Source organism: Sciurus carolinensis, chromosome 4, assembly GCF_902686445.1.
Source record: "Sciurus carolinensis chromosome 4, mSciCar1.2, whole genome shotgun sequence".
NCBI classification, from domain to species: domain Eukaryota; kingdom Metazoa; phylum Chordata; class Mammalia; order Rodentia; family Sciuridae; genus Sciurus; species Sciurus carolinensis.
In genome coordinates, this window is record NC_062216.1 from 70292565 (window position 1) to 70317426 (window position 24862).

The 24862-nt window shown below is 32.7% G+C and overlaps 1 protein-coding gene across 6 annotated transcripts in view; it reads right to left on the minus strand.

Annotated features, from left to right (window-relative positions):
* C4H12orf4 (chromosome 4 C12orf4 homolog) overlaps nt 1–24862 on the minus strand; it is a 42615-nt gene that overhangs the window by 13253 nt on the left and 4500 nt on the right. For 3 of the 6 annotated variants that reach the window (XM_047551693.1, XM_047551692.1, XM_047551694.1), the window contains 8 exons: nt 23774–23919; nt 19849–20030; nt 15099–15198; nt 14531–14652; nt 8681–8787; nt 8118–8315; nt 7183–7311; nt 2643–2717 (listed from right to left, as the gene is read on the minus strand). In XM_047551693.1, coding sequence (XP_047407649.1) covers nt 2643–2717; nt 7183–7311; nt 8118–8315; nt 8681–8787; nt 14531–14652; nt 15099–15198; nt 19849–20030; nt 23774–23919 — 1059 coding nt within the window. Of the gene's footprint in view, nt 1–2642; nt 2718–7182; nt 7312–8117; nt 8316–8680; nt 8788–14530; nt 14653–15098; nt 15278–19848; nt 20031–21044; nt 21135–23773; nt 23920–24862 lie in introns of those variants that run through there. The other 3 variants (XM_047551695.1, XM_047551697.1, XM_047551696.1) reach the window with 3 other exon arrangements.

Below are 24862 nucleotides of genomic sequence, written 5' to 3' on the forward strand. Positions count from 1 at the left end.
CATCTCAATTTATGGGATAAGTCTCTGTTCATTAGTTGCTCAGGTCAGAAACACAGAATTTGTCCGTAATTCCTTTTTTTCATTCAATGCCTATCCCTCAATTCACTACCCACTATTTCCAGGTTTATCTCTCAAAAATATCCCAAATCTGAGCGTTCTACTTTTATTGCTAACACCCTAGCAGTTCATGTTACTATCATCTCTCATCTAGATTTCTGTAATATTCTCTTAATTGATCTCTTTGCGCCTGTTCTTGCCCAACTATAAACCATTTCTTTACCACAGTCAGAGTGATTTAAGTACAAATTGTATAAAACAATAACAACAAAAGAAAACCTCATTAGCTTTTATTTTCTATGGGTTCTCTCAATATAAGTAAATAACACATAAAACATAAAAAATGTGTTTTGACATATGTATATACCTGGAAGTCCTGATATGTCCTTCAAGGAAAGATCTGCTCATGTCTATCCTTTTACATTAACCCTTGCCCTCACAAATTTGGCTTATGCTTGTATTAAAGTCATTATCCAAGGTTTTTACTTTTAAAGATATAGTATATTTATATTTAAAAGTACTTAAGATACTTTGTCACTATGCTTAATATTTCTAGTTACTAGTGTATATAAGCTGTATTCATAGATGCCTCTCATAGTCCTCAGGAAAAGGTCTTTTTCTTTTTTTTTTTTTTTAACTTGAACAAGATATTAGATAAACATAAAAAGAAATTAAAGGAGGGATAGAAACACCAAAACGAAATGAACAAAGAGAAAGTAAAAAGGAAATTAGTGAGGAATAGAGTAACTATGACTTCCCAGGAAGGCACTGAAAGACACAGGCTACTTATCAGAAATCTGGTGAACCGTATGAGACAGTATCAGTCTGGGCCCAATGAAGAGTGGTACCTCCTTAACTCCTACTATGAATTCAAATGATGAATGTCACAGCATTAAATATGGGCTTTGGTCCAGCAATGAGGTAGGATGACTTAGTGGACAAGTCAGGTGCTTCTAATCCCAAATCTGGCACTGCTTTGTTCGACCTTAAATGACTTCCCTCTTGGTCTCATTTTACCCATTAATAAAATGGGGGCCAGTCCTTGAGCTGGCAGTACTAACCAAATGAATATGATATAGGAGAAAAAAGACTAGACTGGATGTTAAAGAGATCTGTTTTTAAGCACTTTTTGGGTGAGTAATCTTGGGAAAATAAATTCAATTTTTTATCTTATACCCTGTGTATGAAATATGAAGAATAGTGACTCACTGCTTTCCTTTCAAGGTTGTTGTAAGAACTTGATGAGTTAAAATATAAAAACTTTAAGCTACAACATAAATTTACAAATATATAAATAAAACTGTTTCCTTCACAATTTAAAAATCTTAAATGATTTGCAATTAGCTCTTTTTTCCACCTGTAAATATCTTGGTTGTGCAGGCATCCTTTACCTAAATGGAAACTCTGTACTATTAGGACATCTAACTCAATAATTTAGTAATCCTTTTCTACTCAGACTTATCCTCCTAATTTGGCAATAATAATGATACTATAGGCTTTTTTGAAAAAAGGAATAAGGACAGAAATAATATAATAATAAAGAATTAAGTTTAAACCTAGAGATACTGATACCTCTGGACTAGTAATTAAATTGATAAAATTTTAAGAAAGCCACAGAATATGAATGATTTAAATTATGGATCTATGAAGAAGAATATGATAAATCTTCACTGAAGTTGTTTTTTTTTTTCAGATGGAGAGAAGAATGGTTTCCTGTTCCACAAAGTGGAAGAAACAGAATGTGGTGATTCTAACATTTTTCTACATAGGTTAGATATCTGAAAGCGGGAGGAAACTCAGAGGCTGATAACCACAAACTGACTGGGCCTGAAAAGATGAATACCAAAAATGAGTATGATATTTCCTTAAAGTAAATATAATGTGACCTACATGTCAAAGATCTGGGGAAGGAAATGTAAGACTACCTTAAAGAAGAATAGAAAATTATCATGAGATGGCTATTTCTGAAATTGTAAAAACTTTATCACTTAGTTTAAAAGACTTTTTGCTTATGAAGTACACAAATAGGCCTTCCTTATTACACCCTGTCTTACAAACACTATAAAGGATCATCATAGTGAATTCAATCAGGAAGAGGGGGAGAGATTGAATTCCTGTTTTTTAAAAAAAATCCAAGAACAACAAAGGAAATAAAAGAAATGGAAAGCAGGAAAAGATAAGGGGAAATGGAAATAAGATTCTAAATCAGATGGCTCATGTTCTTTCTACAAACTAAACTATTTATATTTCTATGTATTTTTGCTTATACTTAAGAGCAAAAATAATCTCTTGGTTCATTTCCTAAGAAACTAAGATGCAACATATAAATCTTAAATAGCAAATAATAATAAAAGTAAGCAACTTTGAATAATTTTTCTTGTACAATCTATAGGTTATTACTAGTATAAAAAAATTTACAATGAACAACATCTGAGAAAGTATGTAATATAGATAAAAATGTTTTTTCAAAATGATATACTGGAAAATGCTTCATAGTATACACCATGAGAATTTATACTTCAAATCTATGATTTTAATGTATATGATTATAAGAAAATAGTAATTTAAGATAAAATAATACTTACCAGGTAATATATTTAAATAATTTCTCTCAGTATTCTTATTCTTATCATCACTTCCTCCATTTTGGTTTCCAGAATCTATTCATAAGATAATGCAACATGAAAGAACATAATAACATATGAAACACATTACCATCACTATTTTTATAAGCACAATAACAGCAAAAATTTACTAAGTACCTCTATGTGCCAGGCATTCTACTACAAGTTTTACATGGATGGCTTCATTTAATTCTTACAAAACCATTATAATCAGAAACCCTAAGATGTTGGTAAGATTACTATTTTCATTTCTTTCTTTCTTTTTGGTGCTGAGGATTGAACTCAGGGTCTTGTGAGTGCTAAGCACATACTCTACCACTGTTTTGGACTCCCAGGACAATTTTTATTCTATACTTGAGGAAAAGGCTTAGATTAAGTTAAGTACCTTAACCAAAAATGCACAGATAAGAGGTAAAACTGGACCTTAAACCCATACATTCAAATCCTAAATCCTGTAGTCTTGACCATATTAGACTTTTCAATAGTTTAATTTTCATCTGGAAGGTTCAAGGCACTAGGTTAACTACACATAAAATAACTTCATTAGATAGCTGTGGTGTGGCCATCTTTATTTTTAGAACATGAGTCACTGTTGTTGATATAACTTGTTCAGGACTACATATAAATGGCTTGTAGCACCAGGAATCACTTTATATTCAGCCCATTCCTGAAATTTATTTTTTATTTGACACTACATACAATTAACTTCAAAGAAATATGTGAGACTCTATTTCAAACAGAACTACTTTTTTCAGTCAGTGATTTTTGAAAGTATAATAACAACAGAATCCCTATTAAGTAAACATGAGAGAACAGTTCATACTCTAATCCCTTTTCCTGTTTCAATGGATGAGACCTTGTTTAGTAATACTGAAAAGATGGCTATTTTTATTTTTAAAAATTCATATAAAATATACCTAAAACTTTTTACTTATCATGGACTGCAGAACTATAAAGATGATAATATAAAAACCACAGTAAGAAAAACAATGGAATGCCTTAGAATAAACAAGTATTTGTGTTATCAGAATGTAAACTTACAGAACAAATAGGTAGGCATGTACAGAAGTCAGAGGAAGTATTTTCACAAAGTTCTTCTATAACATGCAGGTTCCTTTAAGAAAGTTGTCTTTTATAAACCTACTTGCTTCACTGACTCACTTAAACCACAAAGTAGTTGCTTGAACAAGGACAAAATAATACCATGATATACACGCACTGCCTTAACCATAGGTGGTTTAAAAACTTCCTGTCATTTACTGCACACTTTCTATCTCTCATACTTAGAATCTTCCTCCTTTTCCCACACCTATCATGATCTCAATCTTCACATTTTTAGTCACTACTAAGAATAATATTAAGATGTTTCTGATCACATCATTGCTGATTTGAATGAGATGGAGAAAGATGGCAGAAAAATAAAAGGGCATACTAAACATTTCTGAAAGGTCCTGTTTTAGGATACACTTCTATACTGACTTTCTAACACTTGGCCTGGATTTGACACATAAACACATATTGCCACAGCAAAGTCACAGTTACCTTTAGTGGGAATAATCAATGGTACAGCTGCTATAGGGATTGCCAATGCTGTAAAAATTATGATTATATGTGTCCTTTAACTCAGGAATTTTTCTTTAAGAATCTATTCTATAGATGGGCTTATTGCTCATACATATGCATAATGATTCATATGCAAGGTTATTCATGCATTACTACTTATAATTTTAAAACTAGGAAGAAATTAAATATCTACCAATAGGAGACTGGTTAGTAATAGGATATCCTGCAATGGAATACTATGAAACAGCAAAAGGATATGAGAATGATCTTTATGGACTGATCTGAAATGAGCTTCAAAATAAATTAGTACAAAAAGCAAATCACAGAATAGTGTGTATATAAAGCTGTCATTTGTGTAAAAGAGGGAATCATATAAAAGCACACATATATGTGCTTATATATATGTAAACAAAAGTCTGGATGTTACAAATGAGACAGCCCCTGCTGCCTCTGGAGAGGGAAACTGGATGACAAGGGGACAGAATGAGGAAGACTTTCACTGTACCCTCTTTTGCAGTTTGAACTGTGAATCTTGAGAACATTTTATCTATTTAAGAAACAACTAAAACATAGGTAAAACATTGCTAAAGTCTTTTGAATAGGTAAGGAAACTATGGTGAATACAGGTTAAGTTAAGACTAGATGCCACATTCCAGATTTAGGAGAAAGCGAGGAATTCTACATTTACAGGAAAGACACAAAGACACCAAGCAAAGTTTTATATACCTCTCTGCTTACTACAAAATGCAAAATATATGTACTTAAATTATTGTACTGGTTTCTTTTAAACACTTTAGGGACAAAAAAAATGTCACCAAAGTATTAGCAGCAGATTTGAAGGTTTGAGCAGCCCCAACTTTAAAACTTACAATATTTTATTTTCTGAGCACTAAAACTGAATTTTTATAAGACATAATAAGCATCAGTCAGGTAAGCATATGTGTTATTATTTTATGTGTGTGATAGCATATGAAATGTCAGAAATAAGATAAACACACCTTACAAATATTTTGAAGTGACTACTATGCTGATATTTAGCTCCTAACTAAACAAACTTATGGAATCAATTTAATTTGTAATGAATCTACTTTTTAAACTTTAATTTTTCAATCAAAAACAGTTGAACTGATTTGTAACTTAACAGTTTTTTTCCTTTTAGCTACATCCTCCCTTTTCTCTCTTCTTGTGTGTAGTTAGAAACCTCCTGATGAAAGATGGATGCTATGAACGCTACTTAAGTTTTAAAAATACTTTCTAGTACAGAGGCTCCTCAAAAATGAAACAGAACAATCTTATGATCCAGCAATCCTAATTGGGTATATGTATCCAAGGGAAGTGAAATTCATATCCCAAAATGATATCTTCATAGACAAGATAGGAAAACCACCTAAATGCCCATCAATGACTGAATGGATAAAGAAAATGTGTATATATTCATACACACACAGATAGGTCCTTTAAAAAGAAGGAAATCTTGCCACTTATGACAATATGGATGGACGTGGAGGTCAGTATACTAGTGAAATAAGCCAGATACAGAAAAACAATATGTAGTCCCCCTTTATCTTTGGGTTCACTTTCTGTGGCTTCAGTTATTCATGGTCAACTGTGGTTTGAAAATACAAAATGGAATATTCCAATTTATAAATCTGAAATTGAATGGCATGAGAAAATTTCATGTTGTCCCAACCAAGACACGAATTGTCCCTTTGTCCAGCATAGGCACAGTGTATATGCTACCCACCCATTGGTCATTTAGTAACTGCCTCAGTTAGTAGATTGACTGTCATATTATCATAGTGTTTGTGTTCAAGTAATCCTTATTTTACTTAATAACAGCCTCACAGCATAAGGGTAGTGATGCTAGCAATTTAGATATGCCAAAAAAGAGCCATAAAGTGCTTCCTTTAAGTGAGAAGGTGAAAGTCTATCATAGGTATACATGTATAGGAAAAAAACAGTGTATGAAGGGTCCAGTGCTATTTGTGGTTTTGGGCATCTACTAGAGGTCTTGGAACATAACCTTTGTGGATAAGGGGGCAATATTGTACTGTATGATACCATTTACATGTGGAATCTAAAACTGTTGAACTCACAGAGAACAGAATGATACTTAATAGGAGGTAGGGAAAGGGGAAAATGGGGAGATGTTGGTCAAGGGGTGCAAAATTTAAGTTATGCAAGTTGAATAAGTGCTGGATATCTAATATACAGCAATGTGATATATAACAAATATGCGAATAGAACAGATCTTAAGTGTTCTCACCATAAGAAATAAAGTAACATCTGAGGTGATGGATATTTATTTGCTTAGTTGAGGTGATTAATTTATAACGTATATGTATATCAAATCATCAAATTACATATCTTAAATACATACAACTTTTAATTGTCAAATATCTCAATAAATTTTGAAAAATTTCTAGTACATTTTCTAAATAGTTGGAAAGGACATTAAATTGTGGATACATACAGAAAAAGTCATCATAGAAGGACTTTGTGATTTTTTAAAAGAAAAACCAAAAACAATTCAAACAATAATTAGTTTCTGGTACTTAAGATGGAATATATAAAAGGTCTATATTTTGTGCTTCTTTTACTCTGTTTTCAGGGCCTTCTGTAGTAATAGTTAAGCCCATTTTAGAGGTGTAGAAATTGGATCAAAAGATCAACTTTACACTGAGTGTCTACTTCAAGTAGATATATAGTACTAAAATTTAAAAATGGTTCTTACTAACGATCTTGAAGAAAATCATTTTTCAAAAAAAGGAAACCAAGAACAGAATTCAAGATTTTGAAGATCTTAAATTTGCTCTTTTCTTCCTCCAACTTCTACCAATATAATTTTGTATATGATTTTACTGATCACCTGTGTGCCATTAGAGTGATTAGAGACAGAGTACACTAAAAGTGAGTTAAAGATTTGAGTTCTACTAACCATGTGCTTCTTTCAACTTGCTCCTGCGCTGGGTTCTAGCATAAAGTGCCACCTGCTGGACAACTTCCAGTTGCTCTTCAATTCGGGGAAAATGGAAATCGGTGCATTCTTGGCAAACCGTGGCAAAATCTAAGAGACCCAAAACATCAACAAACTTCTAAATGTAAACGATCAAATATTTAATATTTACTTACAGAGAATGAGATCTAAGACAAATAGAAAATGAAATTGCTGAGTATTATTTTTTTGTAATTTCTCATAACCATGAAGTTATGGTAGAGCATCTTCATTTTCATCAGAAACTTAACCTCTCACTCAACAGAGTAAATAATTAGTAGACAATGAAATTTTAAAATAAGTCCAAGACTTTAACAGATATGTTGATCACAACCCACCTCCAAAATGCTACAAAAATACAAGAGGGTTCTTGTATTTATGAGCAATAAATTCTATTCAAGCCTTTTCCAGAAATAGCTATAAAATTCAATACATTTTATATATTCAAAAATTTTGAAATAAGAAGTGAGGATACTATGAAGAAGAATTTCCCACAGCACATTTAAGAGGCAGACTATTAAAAAAAAGAAAGAAGAAATAAATGAATGAACTAAATTCACTGAGCCAGAATCTGCCTCTAAATTGAAAAATACATTTGTATCTTGATTATTCTTTTTATTTTACCCTGAAGTAATATCCTAAAAGAGTGTTACATACAGTGTAATAGAACGGTAAGAAAAAAAAATGTCAGGAAGCACTCTACCAGTGCTAAGTATGAAACAAATCTAAAATAGCTTTGTCTAGCTATGTTTATTATTTGGTCTACTTGATTTTTGGGAGCAAGTATTAAAAAGGAACAGTTTTTCCACAATTCATTTCTTTATAAAGATAGTATTTAAAGAAATTTAATAAGATAAATATGAATAATGTCAACTTACCTCTCTTAATACCACTATATGAATTAATCCGATTATCTACTAGTAAAACCAGACCACAGAGAGATGTAGAATAAAGTGACAGTGCTGTTTGGAGCCGATGGAGTTTCACACCACTTCGATGATTTCTTTTATGCTTACAGAAGTCCAGCATGTCTGCTCTCAACAATCTCAAATTATGCATGGTCTTCAACTGGGCTCCTGGGGGTAGGCAACAGTCTCAGAAAGGTACTTAAATAGCTACAAAAATTCAGTATAACAGAATGCAAATCTCCATGGCAAAAATCTAGATACGTCTTTGCTACAAATAATGATTAAAAATGGACTTTGCAGCTTCTCATTTTAAAAACTATTAAAATTTAATCTATCTGCAAAAAATAACATATAAACTAAAACAAAAAACTTACAGCCAACAAACTATAGGTTTTTTTGGAGCAGGACATACTTTGGAATTAAAGATAACATAGGTACACTTTACTTATATGCTAAGGATTTTTCTTTTAGAGTAAAAGAAAAGTTTCAGAAGTAACAATAAATAACAGCAAAAAAAAAATTAAAATACTTACCTAAGTGAATGGTAAAACTTTCTTCTAACTTTCTCTGTTCCTCATAAATTCTTCCAACTGCTTCCACAGATTCTCTGAACTGATTTGGCTGAACTTTAATTTCTTCACTAAAATTAATAAAATTATTGATTTTCTTTCTCTGGGTATTTGGCAAAAACTTTTCTTAAACTTTATGAGACAAAAGTGAACTGCTGAAAGTGGTACTTAATTTATTTCTCAACCATCCTTAACCAATGATGACAAGTAAGACTATGAGCACTAACCAGTTCTAAAATATCCACTTGTTCTTTCATTTTCTCATAGTAAGTAATTTACATAATTCTTCTCAATCATTACAATAGCAATTAACATATTACCGTTTAAAATTTCTTAAGTGGTTACCTTCTTACTTTAAAATCACATTATGTCTATTTTTTTGACAGAAGTTTTTTTTTATTGTAAACAAATGGGATACATTTTGATTCACTGTACATGGAGTAAAGGCATACCATTCGTGTAATCATAAATTTACACAGGGCAATATTGTTTGATTCATTCTGCCATTTTTCCCTTCCCCCCCACCCCACCCACTCCTCTTTTCCCTCTATACAGTCCTTCCTTCCTCCATTCTTGCCCCCATCCCTAACCCTAACCCTAAACCTAAGCCTAACCCTAATGCTAACCCCTCCCACCCCCCATTATAGGGCATATATATACAATGGAATATTACTCCGCCATAAAGAATGATAAAATTATGGCATTTGCAGGCAAATGGATGACATTATGTCTATTTAAAATACATGATATATCCTATACCAAGGCTAGCTTAGGCAGAATTAGAAAATAGGTAAAAGCCAGTTACAGTGGTGCACACCTGTAACCCTAGCTACTTGGGAGAATGAGGTAGGAGGATCACAAGTTTGAGGTCGACCTGGGAAACATAGGGAGATCCTGTCTCAAAATAAAAAGGGCTGGGATGTAGCTCAGTGGTAATATCCTGTGTTCAGTATCCAGTACTGTTGAAAAAAAAAGGTGGGTGGGGCAATGGAACATTGTGATAGCAATGAAAATTATAACACATATAAGTAATAAAAAAGAAGTTCATTTTAATGTATCTGCATCCTCTATTTTTTCATCATTTCCTGTTGTTTTTTAGTGTCCAACATTTTATTCCCACAAAATGATCTCTCTCTTTGCTCTGCTGTGCTCTTTGTGTTTCCTGAAATGGTTTCCAAAAAGAAGTTAAACTTGTACAACTATTCAATTAAAATTTTAAGGGTAAATATGTAATGAGTCATCTACTCTACTGACTAAAATTGGGGGTTAATCCAAACTGCCTCATTAATCTCACTCACTGACTGACTTCATTAATAAATATGGTAAAAATTAAGAAATAAATTTTTATTAGTAAAATATTACCCTCTTAGGAGGTAGAAAGTCATAAGACAATGTTATCCCCACTGTAACAACAAAAAGTCAGATAATTTACAAAATCATAACTTTTCTGAAGCCTACCAGAGATTTGAGGTAACAACACAACCAAGGAAACTTAATTCCAAAAAGTGACATGCCCCTCCAATGAGAGATAGGACACAGTTTCATCTTTGTCAGGACATGGTTGGAATAGGTTGCTATCATACAAGGAAGTAAACAGAAATCAGCAAAGTTTTAATAGCTTCTTAAAAGCCAAGGATGGGCTAGCATGTTCGTTTGGAATAGTTAGGAGCCACAGGCTCATGCACTTGAAAACTTTTCCCCATTAGCCTCCACCAAGTGCTTCCAAGACTTGCAGCAGGAGACAAGAGAACACACTTGGAGGCAGGGTCAGAAGTCATTAGAATATCCCATATTCAAGGTCTAGATACATGTAGTTTGCCCAAGACTGGAGCTGGACAAAGATAACAGAACTGGACAACAGATGAACAAAGTAACCTGCCCCTGTCCCCCAATTATGAACCTAGTGCCAATAATACATTTTTGGGAGGAAGAGTAATGGGACAGAGGAAGACTTCTCTCTATGTTACAGGCATGCACACTGCTGAAAGCTGAGGATGGATAAGAATCACAGACAAAAACCTCTAGAACCCCAACTTCCCAATCCCAGCATAAAGTAACAGTCCAGACCATTACGTAGAAAATGAAATCCATTGAATACTGATGGTAATGAGGGACACAACAAAAAACAAACTCTGCTCAACTGCTGATAAGATTGTACAACACTCATATTCATGGCCTGTTCACTCTAGACATAATACTGTTTGCCTCAGTCTCCTATGCTAATACTCACATTATCTAGCAGTCAGAAAAAAAGGAAAAGGAAGAAAAGGAAGAGGGAGTAAGGAAAAGGAAGAAGAGGAAGGGAGGAGAGGGAAGAGGGGAAGTTGAGGGGAAGATGCTGAACAGGAGGAGGAAGAAAGATACTCTGAAAAACAAGGGGGAAAAAAGAAACCCCCTGTCAAGAAATAAAGCAATCGACAGAAACAAATTTAGAGATAACAAAGATATTGAGTCTAAAAGAAAGAGATTTTCAAATACCTATGACTAATATGTTAACAGATTTAGTGGAAAAGGTAGATGAGATACAAGGATAGACAGGGAATTTCAACAAAAAGAAAAAATATGAAAATATAAGAAATAAAACATATTAGATTATAACAGATAACTCATTTTAAAATGCCATCATTACACTGAAAACATCAACTGAAGATATTATAATAAAAACTATAGACCAATATACATACATACAGATATACATATGCTAGTCATATATATACATATGTCATATATACATGAAATAATATATCATGACCTATATGTAAAACCTAAATCTATAAATCTGCTAGAAGAAAACACAGGATAAAATCTTTGTGATCTTGGTTTAGGCAAAAATATCTTACATAAGTCAAACTACTTAAAAACTGATAAATTGGCAGAGTACGTAGGGTTCTGATACTGCCATATGAATAGAGGTCACTATTCATTCATCACTATACATTTGTATTCCAACACATTGAATATGCAACAGGAATATGCATTGTTTACAAATGTAAACGATGAACTTTGGCTGATTATGATCTGTCAATGTAGGTTATCAACTGCAACAAGTATACCATGCTTCTGGGGAATATTGACAAGGAAAAATATATATGTGTGGGTCAAGGGGTAAATCTCTGTGCCTTTCTCTTAATTTTGCTGCAACCTTAAAGTTACCCTGAAAAATTAAAGTCTTTAATTTAAAAAAAAAAACTGATAAACTGAACTTCAGTAAAATGAAAAATTTTGGCTGAGGTGACAACTCAGAAGCAGAGTGCTTGCTTAGCATGCATAAGGCTCTAGGTTTGATCTCCAGTATGGCAAAAAAAGAAAAAAAATTTAAAATGTGCTTTTTAAAAAGCACTATTAAGAAAATGAAAAAAAGACAAGCCACAGATTAGGAGAAAATATTTATAAAACACCTGTTTGAGGATAGACTGTACCCAGAGTATTTAAAAAACTCTTACAACTTAATAATAAGAAAACACAAAGGAGACAGAAAATTAACACATGAAAAAATGTTCAACATTAGCCATCAGGAATGTGCAAAGTAAAAGTATAATGAGATACAACTACAAAAACTACTAGAATGGTTGAAAAGCAATATCAAGTGTTGATAAACAAGTGGAACATCTGGAATTCTCATACATTAGTGGGAGGAATGCACAACTGCACAACCGATTTGGAAAATAATCTGGTAGTTATTTATGAAGATAAACAAACACTTACCATATGACCTAGAAATCACAGTCCTAGATATTTATGTAAGAGAAATAAAAACATTTCTTTACAAAGACCTGCACATGACTGTTTACAGTGACTTTATTTTATAATTGCCCCAATCTATGCCCGAAATGTCAATCACCAAGTAAACAGATAAACAAATGAACAAGAGAAGACTAAAGGATAATAAAAAGGAAAGAAACATAATACACAGAACAACATAAATGAATTTCAAAAGTACTATGCCAAGTGAAGGAAGCAAGATATAAATGGCTACATAAGTTTTGATTCCATTTATATGACATTCTGGAAAAATAAAAACTATAAGGACAGAAAAAGAACAGGTTGACGGGCTGGGAAGAGGAAAGGGGGTGTAAAAGGGACACGAAGGTGCAAAAGCAGCAGCTTGAGGCCAATGCACAATTAAATTGATTCTATGAATTAAATTTCTGAAACTACAGTAGCAAAATAAGGGATAACTTGTAGCAAGGGGCTTTTTCAGCTTCCTTAAATCAGTTGCTTTAACTTCTTTGTCTACAATATACTGCATAGGTTTTAAATTTTGGCTAAATATACACATTCATTTATGTAAAGTTTCATGCATAATGTACTCTGACATTTTTTCCCTACTCAATTCTATTCTATTTGTTATTTTTAAAAGGTTGATTGGAGAGTGAAGTTCCAGAATGGTTCCTAAAAGACTTCAACCAAGAGTTTGGGGAAAACAATAAGGCAAATGAAAGCCTATAACATAGGATATAAGAGATGATATAGGGATCAGGGAAAGAGTTCATTGATAATCTATCCATCTGTCAATCCATCCATTCCATAAATATTTACTGAGCATGTCTTATGTGCCAGTGCCAAGAGCTAAATACTTAGCAAGGAGTTGGTACACAATGGTTTAACAAAAAGTCAAACAAAATAGATATAATTCTTGCTTTCAAGGCAAGTGTTCTACTTAATTTTTGTGTTACTGTGACCAAAATACCTGACAAGAACAACTTGCAGGAGGAAGTTTAGGGCTCAGGGTTTCAGAGGTCTGAGTCTGATCATGGAGGAAGGGCCCCCTGGAGGAAAGCTACTCAGCTCATAGTAGTGTCAGGAAGCAGCAGGGCAGGAAGGGGCCATAGGGAAGATGCACCCTTCCACGGCACACTTCCAGTGACACAACTCTTCTAGCCATGTCCCACCTTCCTAGAGTTTCTATCCAGTCAGTCCAATCAAACTAGGATAGACTAATTAGGTTACTGATCTTACGATCTAATAATTTTACTTGTGAATATTCCTGCATTAAAAGGAGCTTTTGGTTGACACTCATTATCAGACCATAATAGCAAGACAAGTGGGAGAAACTGACATCACATAAATAAAATGCTATTTTTAAATGTTTATAGCATATACTAGCATATTCTAAAAATAGGTTTATTATATTGTTCTTAGTTTATTTCTAGTTTAATGTACTTTAGGATTTGAAAGAATAAAGAAATTTTCAAACATATATACATATAATTAGTAAATAATTTAGGCATGGTTAAGCTCTAAGGCAATACACAAAACAGTTTACTTAGGCCATATATGACATACAAGATATAAGTTATGAAAAATCCCCCGTACCACTTCTGTACCTTGTACATGCTTCTATTTCTATATATCTTAATCTACATGGTATTGTGTTATTTACAGGTCAGATTCTCTTTTTAGAATATAAGTGCCACTTGGGCAAGTATTCAACTAATTGCACTGAGCAAAAACCAATTTAAAGAAATAAAAGACAGTAGTATTTAGGTATGTACACCTAAACGGTTTAGAGAACTAAAGTTCTAGAGGTGAAATCACTATTTTAGACCAATTAGTTACCATTCATCCAGCTCTAAAATAATCTATATATAGCCTCTATAGAAAAGGTGGGGAATAAGAGCATAAAATTATCTTAAAACGTGGTAACTTAAAAATATGTACAAATGTATAAAAATATATTCAAAAAAAGCACAAAATTATCTTGACCTTGGTAACTTAAAATATATACAAGTAACAAGGCTCAATTGTATAGTAAATATAAACTTTTACTAACAATAGATTTTTATATGAATAAGAACAGTACATGGATGATACCTGAGTGAGCTGTTGTTGGGGTTTTTTAGATCTTGATGAAGTTTTATCACCCATTCCTGATATTCTTGCTTTTGGATGGCTGTTGATTGTTTTAATTCATTTGACCATTTATTCTCTAAGTCCTAAAAGAGACAATATGCCAACTAGTTAACTTTTTTTATAAAAATAAATAAAAGAAAGCTGGGTGTGATGGTGCACACCTATAATTCCAGCAGATCAGGAGGCTGAGGCAGGAGGATCATGAATTTAAAGCTAGCTGCAGAAATTTAGTGAGGCTCTAAGCAACTCAGATAGACTCTGTCTCTAAATAAAATATAAAAAAGGTGTAAGTTTATGATTACACAAATGGTATGCCTTGACTCCATGTACAAATAGAGAAACAACATGTATCCCATTTGTATACAATAATAATAAAATATATATATATATAAAAGGGGCTAGGGATGTGGCTCAATGGTTAAGCCCCTCTGGGTTCAATCCTCAGTACCAAAATAAATAAATAAATAAATAAATAAATAAATAAAAGAAAATGCAACTACATACCTAAAAGCTCTTGTATTTCACTCACCTGCTGGGATTCAAAATGCTGAGCAGCCAGTGAATTTACATCCTGATCTGTCAGTGATTTTCCCAATTCCTGCATTACTTTTTCCATTTCAATACCTTGTCTAAAACATAAATTAGCAAATCAGGTATATTCATCAAATTTTCAAGGTATATGACCACTTCTGATTCATTGAACAATTCCTACAAAGTGAAAATAAAGCTTTTATTTTATAGAACTATGCCCAGGAATGGGAACTATAATAACTGGAAAGTGCTCTGAATGGAGATTTGGAAATAATGAAGATAATGTCATATAAAATCAACATCATTTGTATAGCTCTAAACTTAATGCATAAATGAAAGCAGTCAAAATCCAAATGACTAGGGTTGCAGTTGTGGCTCAGTGGTAGAGTGCTTGCCTAGCACGTATGAGGTACTGGGTTCGATCCCCACAGCACCACATAAAAATAAATAAATAAAATAAAGGTATTGTGTCCATCTACAACTAAAAAATATAAAACAAAAAAATCCAAATGACCTTTCAATTACTATGGCTCATGTTCAATAATCAAAATGTCTTTCATCTGAAATTTTCCTCAAAGAAAATACTCTGCAATTCCAACTTAAATTGTTTTTTTTATTTATATATGAACTAAAATGACTTTAAGCTATGAAAGTTTGTTTATATTATATCCAGAAGTTGCCAAATAGGTTCTAAGAGTCAAATTGCTAAGTCACAAAATTACCTTTAAAAAGGTATGTAAAGAAGAATGAAATTATGGCATTTGCTGATAAATGGATGGAGTTAGAGAATATCATGCTAAGTGAAATAAGTCAATCCCCAAAATCCAAAGACCAAATGTTTTCTCTGATATGCAGATGCTAATTCACAATAAGGTGGGTGGGGTGCCAGGTTAGAATAGAGTTACTTTAGATTAGGTAGAGGGGAATGAGGAAGGAATATGGGGATAGGAAGGATAGTAGAATGAAACAGACATTATTACCTTATTTACATATATAACTGCATAACTGATGAGATTCTACAACAGGTATAATCAGAAAAATGAGAAATTATAACCCATTTATGTATGCATAAATGCATTGTCACATATAACTAATTAGAATAAAAAATTTTAAAAGGCATGTAAAATACAGTCTGAAGATATATTATAGCCTTATCTTCTATACTTATCCAATGATAATTTAAGAAGGCAGAAATTAAGAATGATTTTTCTTAAAGGAAAAGCTAATCAATGGTTTAAGTAAACTGATTAGAATACTTATATATGTGATAAATTAAATTCATTCTTATTACATATTTATGTAAAAATATGTATTTCTATATATACCTTCTGGCATTAAAGATTTAATATCGCTTAATATTATCATTAGGGCTAATGCTGGTGACTCTATTATGCTTTTACTTTTAAAAATTTTTAAATTTTTAAAATTTTCACAGACTGCATTTTGATTCATTGTACACAAATGCGATACAACTTTTCGTTTCTATGGTTGTACACAATGTAGATTCACATCGTTTGTGTAATTATATGTGTACATAGGGTATTGATGTCTGTCTCATTCCACCATCTTTCATACCCCTGCTCCCTTCCCTGCTATTATGTTTTTAATAATTACTATAGGTCAGGTAAATATTATACTTGCAAATGAGTTTTTATTTAGAAATAAATAATTGCTAAATTATAAATTTACATTAATATTTCATACTATGCATGTTCCCTCTAGTGGATAAAATGTATCATTGCCATTTTTTTAAAGTTGAAAGAAATATCTAGAATCTGGTTTGACAAAAAAAAAAATCAAATTTCTTCTAAGGAAAAAAAAAGACAAGAATTCAACAAATAAAATGGCATCAACATTTACTTCATCCTAAATGTGTTTAATGTATTAAATGATATAAATATATATAGTCTATGATTAAGATCAAAGGAAATTTTATTGTATTTCAGATGAAATACTAAATATAGATTGATTCAGTATATCAGATTTGACAACTCTGCAACCTGCAGATTATCTTAAAGTCATTTAAAGAAAAAAGATCCTTAAAACTATAGTGAGGGTATGCTGAGAAATGGTCTTTTAAACATGTAAAGTGGCAATAAAATGAAAGGACAAATAAAAAAAATCTCACTTCTGCTCATGAACATGATAAATGACTTAAGTATCCAAATTCTAGGTGAGCCTCCGCAGACACTAATGAACTTCAACTTACTTCTTAAGTCATTCTGTTCACCTTTGCAATAAATATTACTTTACTAGCAGAAGACAACTTTTTTTTCTTTGTCAAGCTAACAGTTTGGACATATGAAAAAAAACTACAAAATTGCTTTTAAAATAGATGCATCCAAATATTATTTATGTTTAGAAAGAAAAGTAAAAGGCAGAGCCCCACTAAAAAATCTCATCAGAGGACATGTCAAACAATAAAATAAAGCAAAACCAATTCCTGCTTTAAAAAGTTATTCCATTCTAGAAAAAGTATAAAGTTTTGATAAAGGCAAATAATTAGTAGGTTAATTTAGTTTCTCAAGAGATGAAGAGTCATGTAGGATAGGAATATTCTTCTGATTTAGATTAAGAATGATTTTAGACTATTGATGAACAGACACAGTGTTTTCTGGGAGATGTAGTGAGTAGGCAGTGAAGTATGTTGCACTTTAGGGCAGTTCGCCAGCTGAAAGAAAATACAGTAACAGACAGCCAAGATAGGAATTTACCATTATACAGTTATCTCTGGGGCCCAGGGGAGATTAGGCACCAAAATGCTCAAGTTCCTTATATAAAATGATGCAGTGTTTGCATATGACCTATGTACATCCTGCAGTAAACTTAAAAGTATCTCCAGATAACTCATACCTACTGTAATGTAAAGGCTATATAAACAGTTGTTATACTCTATTGTTTATGGAATAATGACAAAATACAAAAGTCAGTACATGTTCAGTACGGGTACAGTTTATTCCCCTGAATATTTTTGATCCACATTTGGCTGAATCCACAGATACAGAGGGCCAACTAAAATATGGAATAACTGTAGTCTCAGAAAACCTGAGATCTAAGAACCGATTAAAAATGAACTGAAGGTTATATTGTTCATAGGCCTTAGTAGGAAAATTGAAACATGAATGTCTCATTAACATCAACAAAAGGTAATTGGTATTTGGTAATTATATTTTTATATATTCAAAAATCTAGTTCTAGCTGGGCACAGTAGCATATGCCTATAATCCCAGGGACTCAGGAGGTTGAGGCAGGGGGATAGCAGGTTTGAGGCTAGCCTTAGCAACTCTTAGAGAGGCCCTAAGCAACTTAGCTAGACCCTGTCTCAAGATAAAAAATAATAAAGAGCTGGGGATGTAGCTCAGTGGTAAAACACCCCTGGGTTCAATACCTACTACCAAAACAAAATAAAAATAAAATTTATGAGACAAAGCGTCTACTGCTTACCTCGCAGCAACTACCCATACTGTAGGTATTCCATCTAGAAAGGAATAAACTGCCTTAACACAGCTGGCCAACAAATCAAAACCCATAAGAAGTACAAATGCCTCAAAACATCATGTTATTCTCAACAAAGAGATCATTCTAATATTTTACGATATATGAGAAAAAATATTCCAAAGAAATAAATTACTATAAAAATTTACAAATCTATGCAAAAAAACTAAAAATGTCAATATGAAATCCAGAAGGGATCAATTATTAAATCCATTTTTCTGTTATTTTTTGCATTTCAAATTGTTCTTTTTTATGATAACCTTCAAAATAAAAGATTATTTTCATATCACTCATTTTAATGCTTTCTAATGGGAAGTTAATGGGAAATGGAAGCAACCAGTACACTATTTTAAATTTACTTCTTTGGGATTAATTATTAAATAAGTCACAAAAATTAAAAAAAGTTAAATGTGATTTTGTTCTAACATGCTTTCACAACCAAAGACATTTTACCTCAGTAACATTAAAAATTTATACATTGTTCAAAATAAATGTTTTAAGGTAATGTTATTAGTCTGCAAAATTAAAATGATTATCTTGGAGGAGTGTGTCCTGCGCTAATACCACAATATACAGAATTATGAGGAAGCAGCCTGGAAAGTCATGCTTAATACTCACTCTGAAGTGATTCATAAATACATCATTGTCATATTGTATTAAGTAATTCCTGACTAAAATTTCTTTGAATAACACGAGTATTATTTTTTCTTCCTAATGTAAATCAGTTAACAAAATGATCTAAAAGACCATGCACTTAGAGCAGGGCGATGAAGAAGTTTCGACTAGGGAGAGAAAAAAGTACAGTGATTACTAGCTTTGTAGTTAGATTCCTTGGTTTAAAAAATTCTGTCCTGTCCTTGGACAAGTTACTTACTTTATTTAAACCAGAATTTTTTCATTTGTAAAATGAGAATAATAATAGTAGTGTTGAGGTAAAGATCAAAGGAGATAGGGCAGTGCTCAGAGCAAAGCAAATCTTCAGCAGAGGTAATCTATTCCTCTTGTTAGAAATAAGAATATGTAATGCCAGCACAATTTATTTGTATAAATCACTTGAGAAGTTCTGTAAATCTATAAGGACTTTCCCAGTTGAAATTACACATTTAAATATGTAAGATAATTGATTTCTAATATTAAAAGAATTTTTCTACTTTATCATTTAATTTTATAAAAAATGAAAACAAGTTGTTCTGCAGGTCATCATATATGACATTGTAATATTCAATTATGATAATTTAAGAAATGTGAAATACCTTTCTCTTAATTTTTTCAGCTCCACATCTCTTTCACCAATCAGTTCTGAGATACTAACAAAATAATTATGTTCCAGATTTAGAAGAGTTTCAGAGGCAGGAGAATGTATTAGATCATGATATACATCTGCAAAATCTTCATCCCAGCTGGGCTCTTCAGGCCTTGCATGCTCTAATGTACTCTATAAGATGATACACAGACATTCCTCCATCAAGACACAGTATTTTTATTTAACACAGTACTAGAAAAATATGCATATTATGGCTCCATTTTTCTATAGCAGACAAGGACTGCAAGACCCTCTATGTATGTATGTGTAGAGATATAAGAATGAGGGCAGAACGAATATAGAGAGATTTAAGCTAAGTTGAGCTACCTTGGAACAGAGATGAAGCACTAATATGGAGGAAGGTGTACAAGTTTCCAAAATAAAAAAAGAGTATTCTATAATTCTATTTTTGTGAAATCACACACACACACACACACACACACACACACACACACACACAAAGGGAGATCAACAAAATGATAATGGTGACTATTTCAGGATAGTGGGACTTTTGGTGACCTTTATATTTTATAATAATTTGCATGTACTAATTATATAATAAGAAAAACTTTTCATTATTACAAATGTGCTCTATGAAGGATTTATAGGTTGTATATTTAGAAAATGAAGTTATCTATGTAGTCACCTGTGATACATTAACCTTCAATACCCAATTCATGCATACCTATGTCCAAGCTAAAGGTGTAATTGTCCTACTTTGATCTTTTCATTTATCTTCATTTTAAAAAACAGTAATATGCTTTCTTTAAAAATATAAGCATGCTTTAAAAATATAAGCATATGAAAATGATAACTATCAAAATGATAAAGGACAGTGTAAGCACTGATAAACCAAAAAAAGTAGAACTGGAAGAGAGCCCACACTGGGATCTTGTAGGCTCATACAGATACACCCTGGGAGGCACAGATGCCTATCTCAAAGACAGTCACCTCGATACATGCAAAACACATGCAGAAGCTCATAGCAAATAATAGAAAAATAAAAATAAAACAAAATGTTTGGTGTTTTTTCCACTATTGATCTGGGCAAACAGATATGTTTTTTAAAAAATAAAAATTCTTCTCTTTTCTTATCAACAAATATATTAAAACTGAAATGTAAGATGACCTAGAATCATAACTTACCTTAAAGCAAATGAATAAATCATAGAAATAGGTATCTTGAACTTGGCCAATTAACAGGTAAACTTTCCCCTTTGTTCTCATTCACTTATCCTTCAGACAAAGGACACAGCAGATGGGAAGAGTTTCAGAGGACTAGCTGAACCTGGAACTCAGATTTCATCTCTATATCTCTATGTCTTTCCACCAGGTGCCACTCTAAGAATTATAACCAGCCCAGGTGACTTACCCTCTAGTCAAAATTCACTTCAGGCTAAGGCTGAAACTGTGTAGGAAGGAGCCAGTGCAAGATCTTTAGGATCTGAATGGCTGCAGCACCTATTTTAAACTCAGTCTAGTACAAGCCTTATGAATCAGAAGCTGCCTACACAAAAAGCACTGAACAGTCTTTCCTTGATCTAATTCATGCCATTCCCTTAAGAGAGGTTGGGCATGAAGGAAAGACCTGCAGAGAGAAAACTATTCACTGCCCACCTCCACCTCCACCCTCAGGCATAAAACCTGGTTTCTTTGAGGTTTACACCATTCAGCACTGATAATCTTTCTTGGTCATTATTATAAAACAATCCACCTGTCACTTACTGTCATTAATTTAAAGCTTTGGCACCAAGATCAGTCTTCCTCTCTGCGCCAAATCCTATCATCAACCTGGTCCACTTGGATGTTCTTATGGACAACCCATCCAATGTTCCATCTTCTTACTTTCCTGAACTCTTTATCTTTCATGAGTTCTCCAATCTACCTCAGTCATCCTTTCATTAACTGCTTTAGTTTGAATTTTGAGTGTCCCCCAAAAGTCACATGTTAGGCTTGACTCACAGTGGTGCTATTGGGAGATGGCAAAACATTTTAATAGAAGGGGCCCTAATGGGAGGTCCTTAGGGAGTGTTATTGAAGGGGATTGTGGAATACCTATCTCTTCCTCTTCCTTTTCTGGTTTGCTTCCTGGCCATAAGGTGAAGAGTTTTACTTTGCCATACACTCTTGCCTTGATGGGTTGCCTCGTCACAGGCACAAAACAAAGGGGCCAAGAATCATGGACTGGAACTTCTAAAACTGTGAGCCCAAATAAACCTTTTTGTCTTTATAAGTTGATTATCTCAGGAATTTTAATTTTAATTTTAATAGTAATGGAAAGCTGGCTAATGCAGTATTTCTCATCACAAACAGTTTAACTTTTAAAATTCAAACATTCAAGTCTCTGACCATAACCTCCAACCAAGATTTTTTCACTCAGTTATTCCCAAGTAATTGAGTATTTAACCTCTCCTACCAGCTCATTTTATCAGTCATTAATTCCTACTGAGATTCTCTTCATTCTCTACATAGCTTACATTCTGTGGCCCAGCATTCAACCACTGTCTTGCCAATATCCTCAACTCTCTTGACTGATGTCATCTCTCTGATCCATTTAATAAAACCCTAATCTTATTCTTCTGTCTGCCTGCTATCAGGCTTAGACAGCCACAGCAAAAAAAAAAAAAAAAAAAAAAAAAAAATCACACAACTCCAAAGTTCATGGCAGCAAACAGGCTACTCTAACTTGCCTTTCAATGATGCTTTACAATCCCACCATTCCTTGGAAAATTCTGTCCTCAAACACTCAACTCTTTAATTACTCCCTACCTCATCTAAACAAATGATCTATCTTTTCTATTTCTCAGATAAAGTTGAAGCAATCAGAAGAAAATATCATCAACTTCCTACTACAGTTAGCAAAAATTTTGGAATTTATATCTAATCTTTCCTGCTTCACATCTGCAATAATGAAAGAAGCATATTTCTTCTCAGTTAAGGTTAATTCTCCACTTCAGTTCTGGATTCTATCCTTTCTAGACTTCAATACTACCATCAAAACCAAACCAAACCAAAACAAAACGAACAAACCTCTGATCCTGTATTCCCATTTAGCAAGTGTCTCAAATAGCCAAACTTCTGGAGTTATATATTCTCATTCTTCCTTCTTCCTATTCCATATTCTTAAAGTCACTGAAATCTGAAATCTAGTTTCTGCTCCCACTAATCCATTGAAACTAATCTTCCATAGACAAGAGTACTTGATAAATCTAATGATATCTTTAAGTATTTTCTTTAGATCATAGTGGCATCTTGGCTTTCTATCAGTTTAACTGATGGTGGTTTCTTTCTTAGTAAATAAAATAATGGTATGTGTGGCATCTTAGATTTTATGAAACAGTGTTTGTTACTTAAAAAGAAAAGTGATGGTGTTAACATAGCTTTACAACAACAATGAAGTAAGAAGACAAAAGTAAATCAAAGCCTAAAGTGAGCTACTATTGGTTTAGGGTTGCCAGATAAAAGCCAAGATATCCAGTTAATTTAGAATTTCATATAAAGAATAACTAATTTTTCAGTATAAATATGTTTCATGTAATATGCAGGATATAGTTATACTAAAAATTATTCACTTATCTGAAATTCTGTCTTTACTAGGTACCCTGTAACTTTAATTACTAAACCTGGTGACCCTATATTGGCTGGATATAGAAAAGTAGCTCCTATTTTACAAAAGTATTCTATGAAGCATATTTTGACTTATGTGCTCATACTGATAAAGGAAGGAAGCACAAAAGCAGTAACATATACTGAATATTATTGGTATATAGATAAAAAAGGATTCCCCAAACTGTTTCAGTATTATGTTAGCAATTTAAAATTCCTCATCAAATTCAGAATATCCTTGAAATATACAATCTGACTTATTTTCTTACCTCAGCATAAGCTTTGGCCCATGTATTTGCCAGCTGATGTAAATCTATTTCACCTGATTTTACAGCTTCCAAAGATGCTTCAGCATCTCTATCATAATCCCTGAGGGATTCTTCCTCTATAAACTGGCTCAGAGCTTCTTTTAAGTCTGTAAGAGGAACAATAAATGCCATCATCAGCAAAATTCAGGTACAGAAAGGGAAAATTTTACTTGGCTAAGCATTCCAATGCAAAATTTTATTTTATCAAACTAACACCCTTAATATCATCTTCAATTAAAATAAAATCAATAGTACAGTGCTTGTATGGCAGACACAAGACCCTGAGTTCAATCCCCAGCACAGAAAAAAAAAACTGGTTTAAGAGGATCATTTAACTATTTCATAACAATTATTTTTCTTTATCACGTTATAACATGGAGAAAGGTCAACATTCTTAGTTCTTCTGTAAATGCTTGATACTAATTAAGTAGTATTAATTTCTTAAACCAAATAATTCAGTTTGAAGTTGAACAAGTAAATGCATATAAAGAAAAGTCTACATATTTTGAGAGTCTGAGGTTACTGTAAGTGAAAAAGCTTCTTATATCTGTTTAAAGAGTATATTATTAGAGCTTTTGAATCTGAAAAAAAAATTGATTATATTAAAACCAGTTTAATTCAGGTAATCTAAGGTTTCAATTTTAGAGACACTATTTAGGGACTGCCATAATGGAAAGAGCACTAGAATAGGAGTCAGGACATATGGGTTCTGGCCTTGATTCTGTCACTATGCTTGTGACTTTAGACCAGGGGTCCACGATCTTGAATCCCCCAGAGGCCTTGCTGAAACCAACTGCTTCAGGACTACCCTTAGAGTTTCTAAATCAGTAGGAACAGCATGGAGTCAAGAATTTACATTTGTAACAAGTTCCCAGGTTGTGCTGATTAGGTACCACTCCTTGAGAATTACTGCTTGAAGTAAATAATTAACTTCTTTATGTTGTTTCCTTATTTATACGATGTGATTATGCTAGAAAGTTTCTCAGTTGTTTTATAATTTTAGCGTTCTGTGATTCAACATGTTATTAATTTGAAATTTTGTCCTAGTCT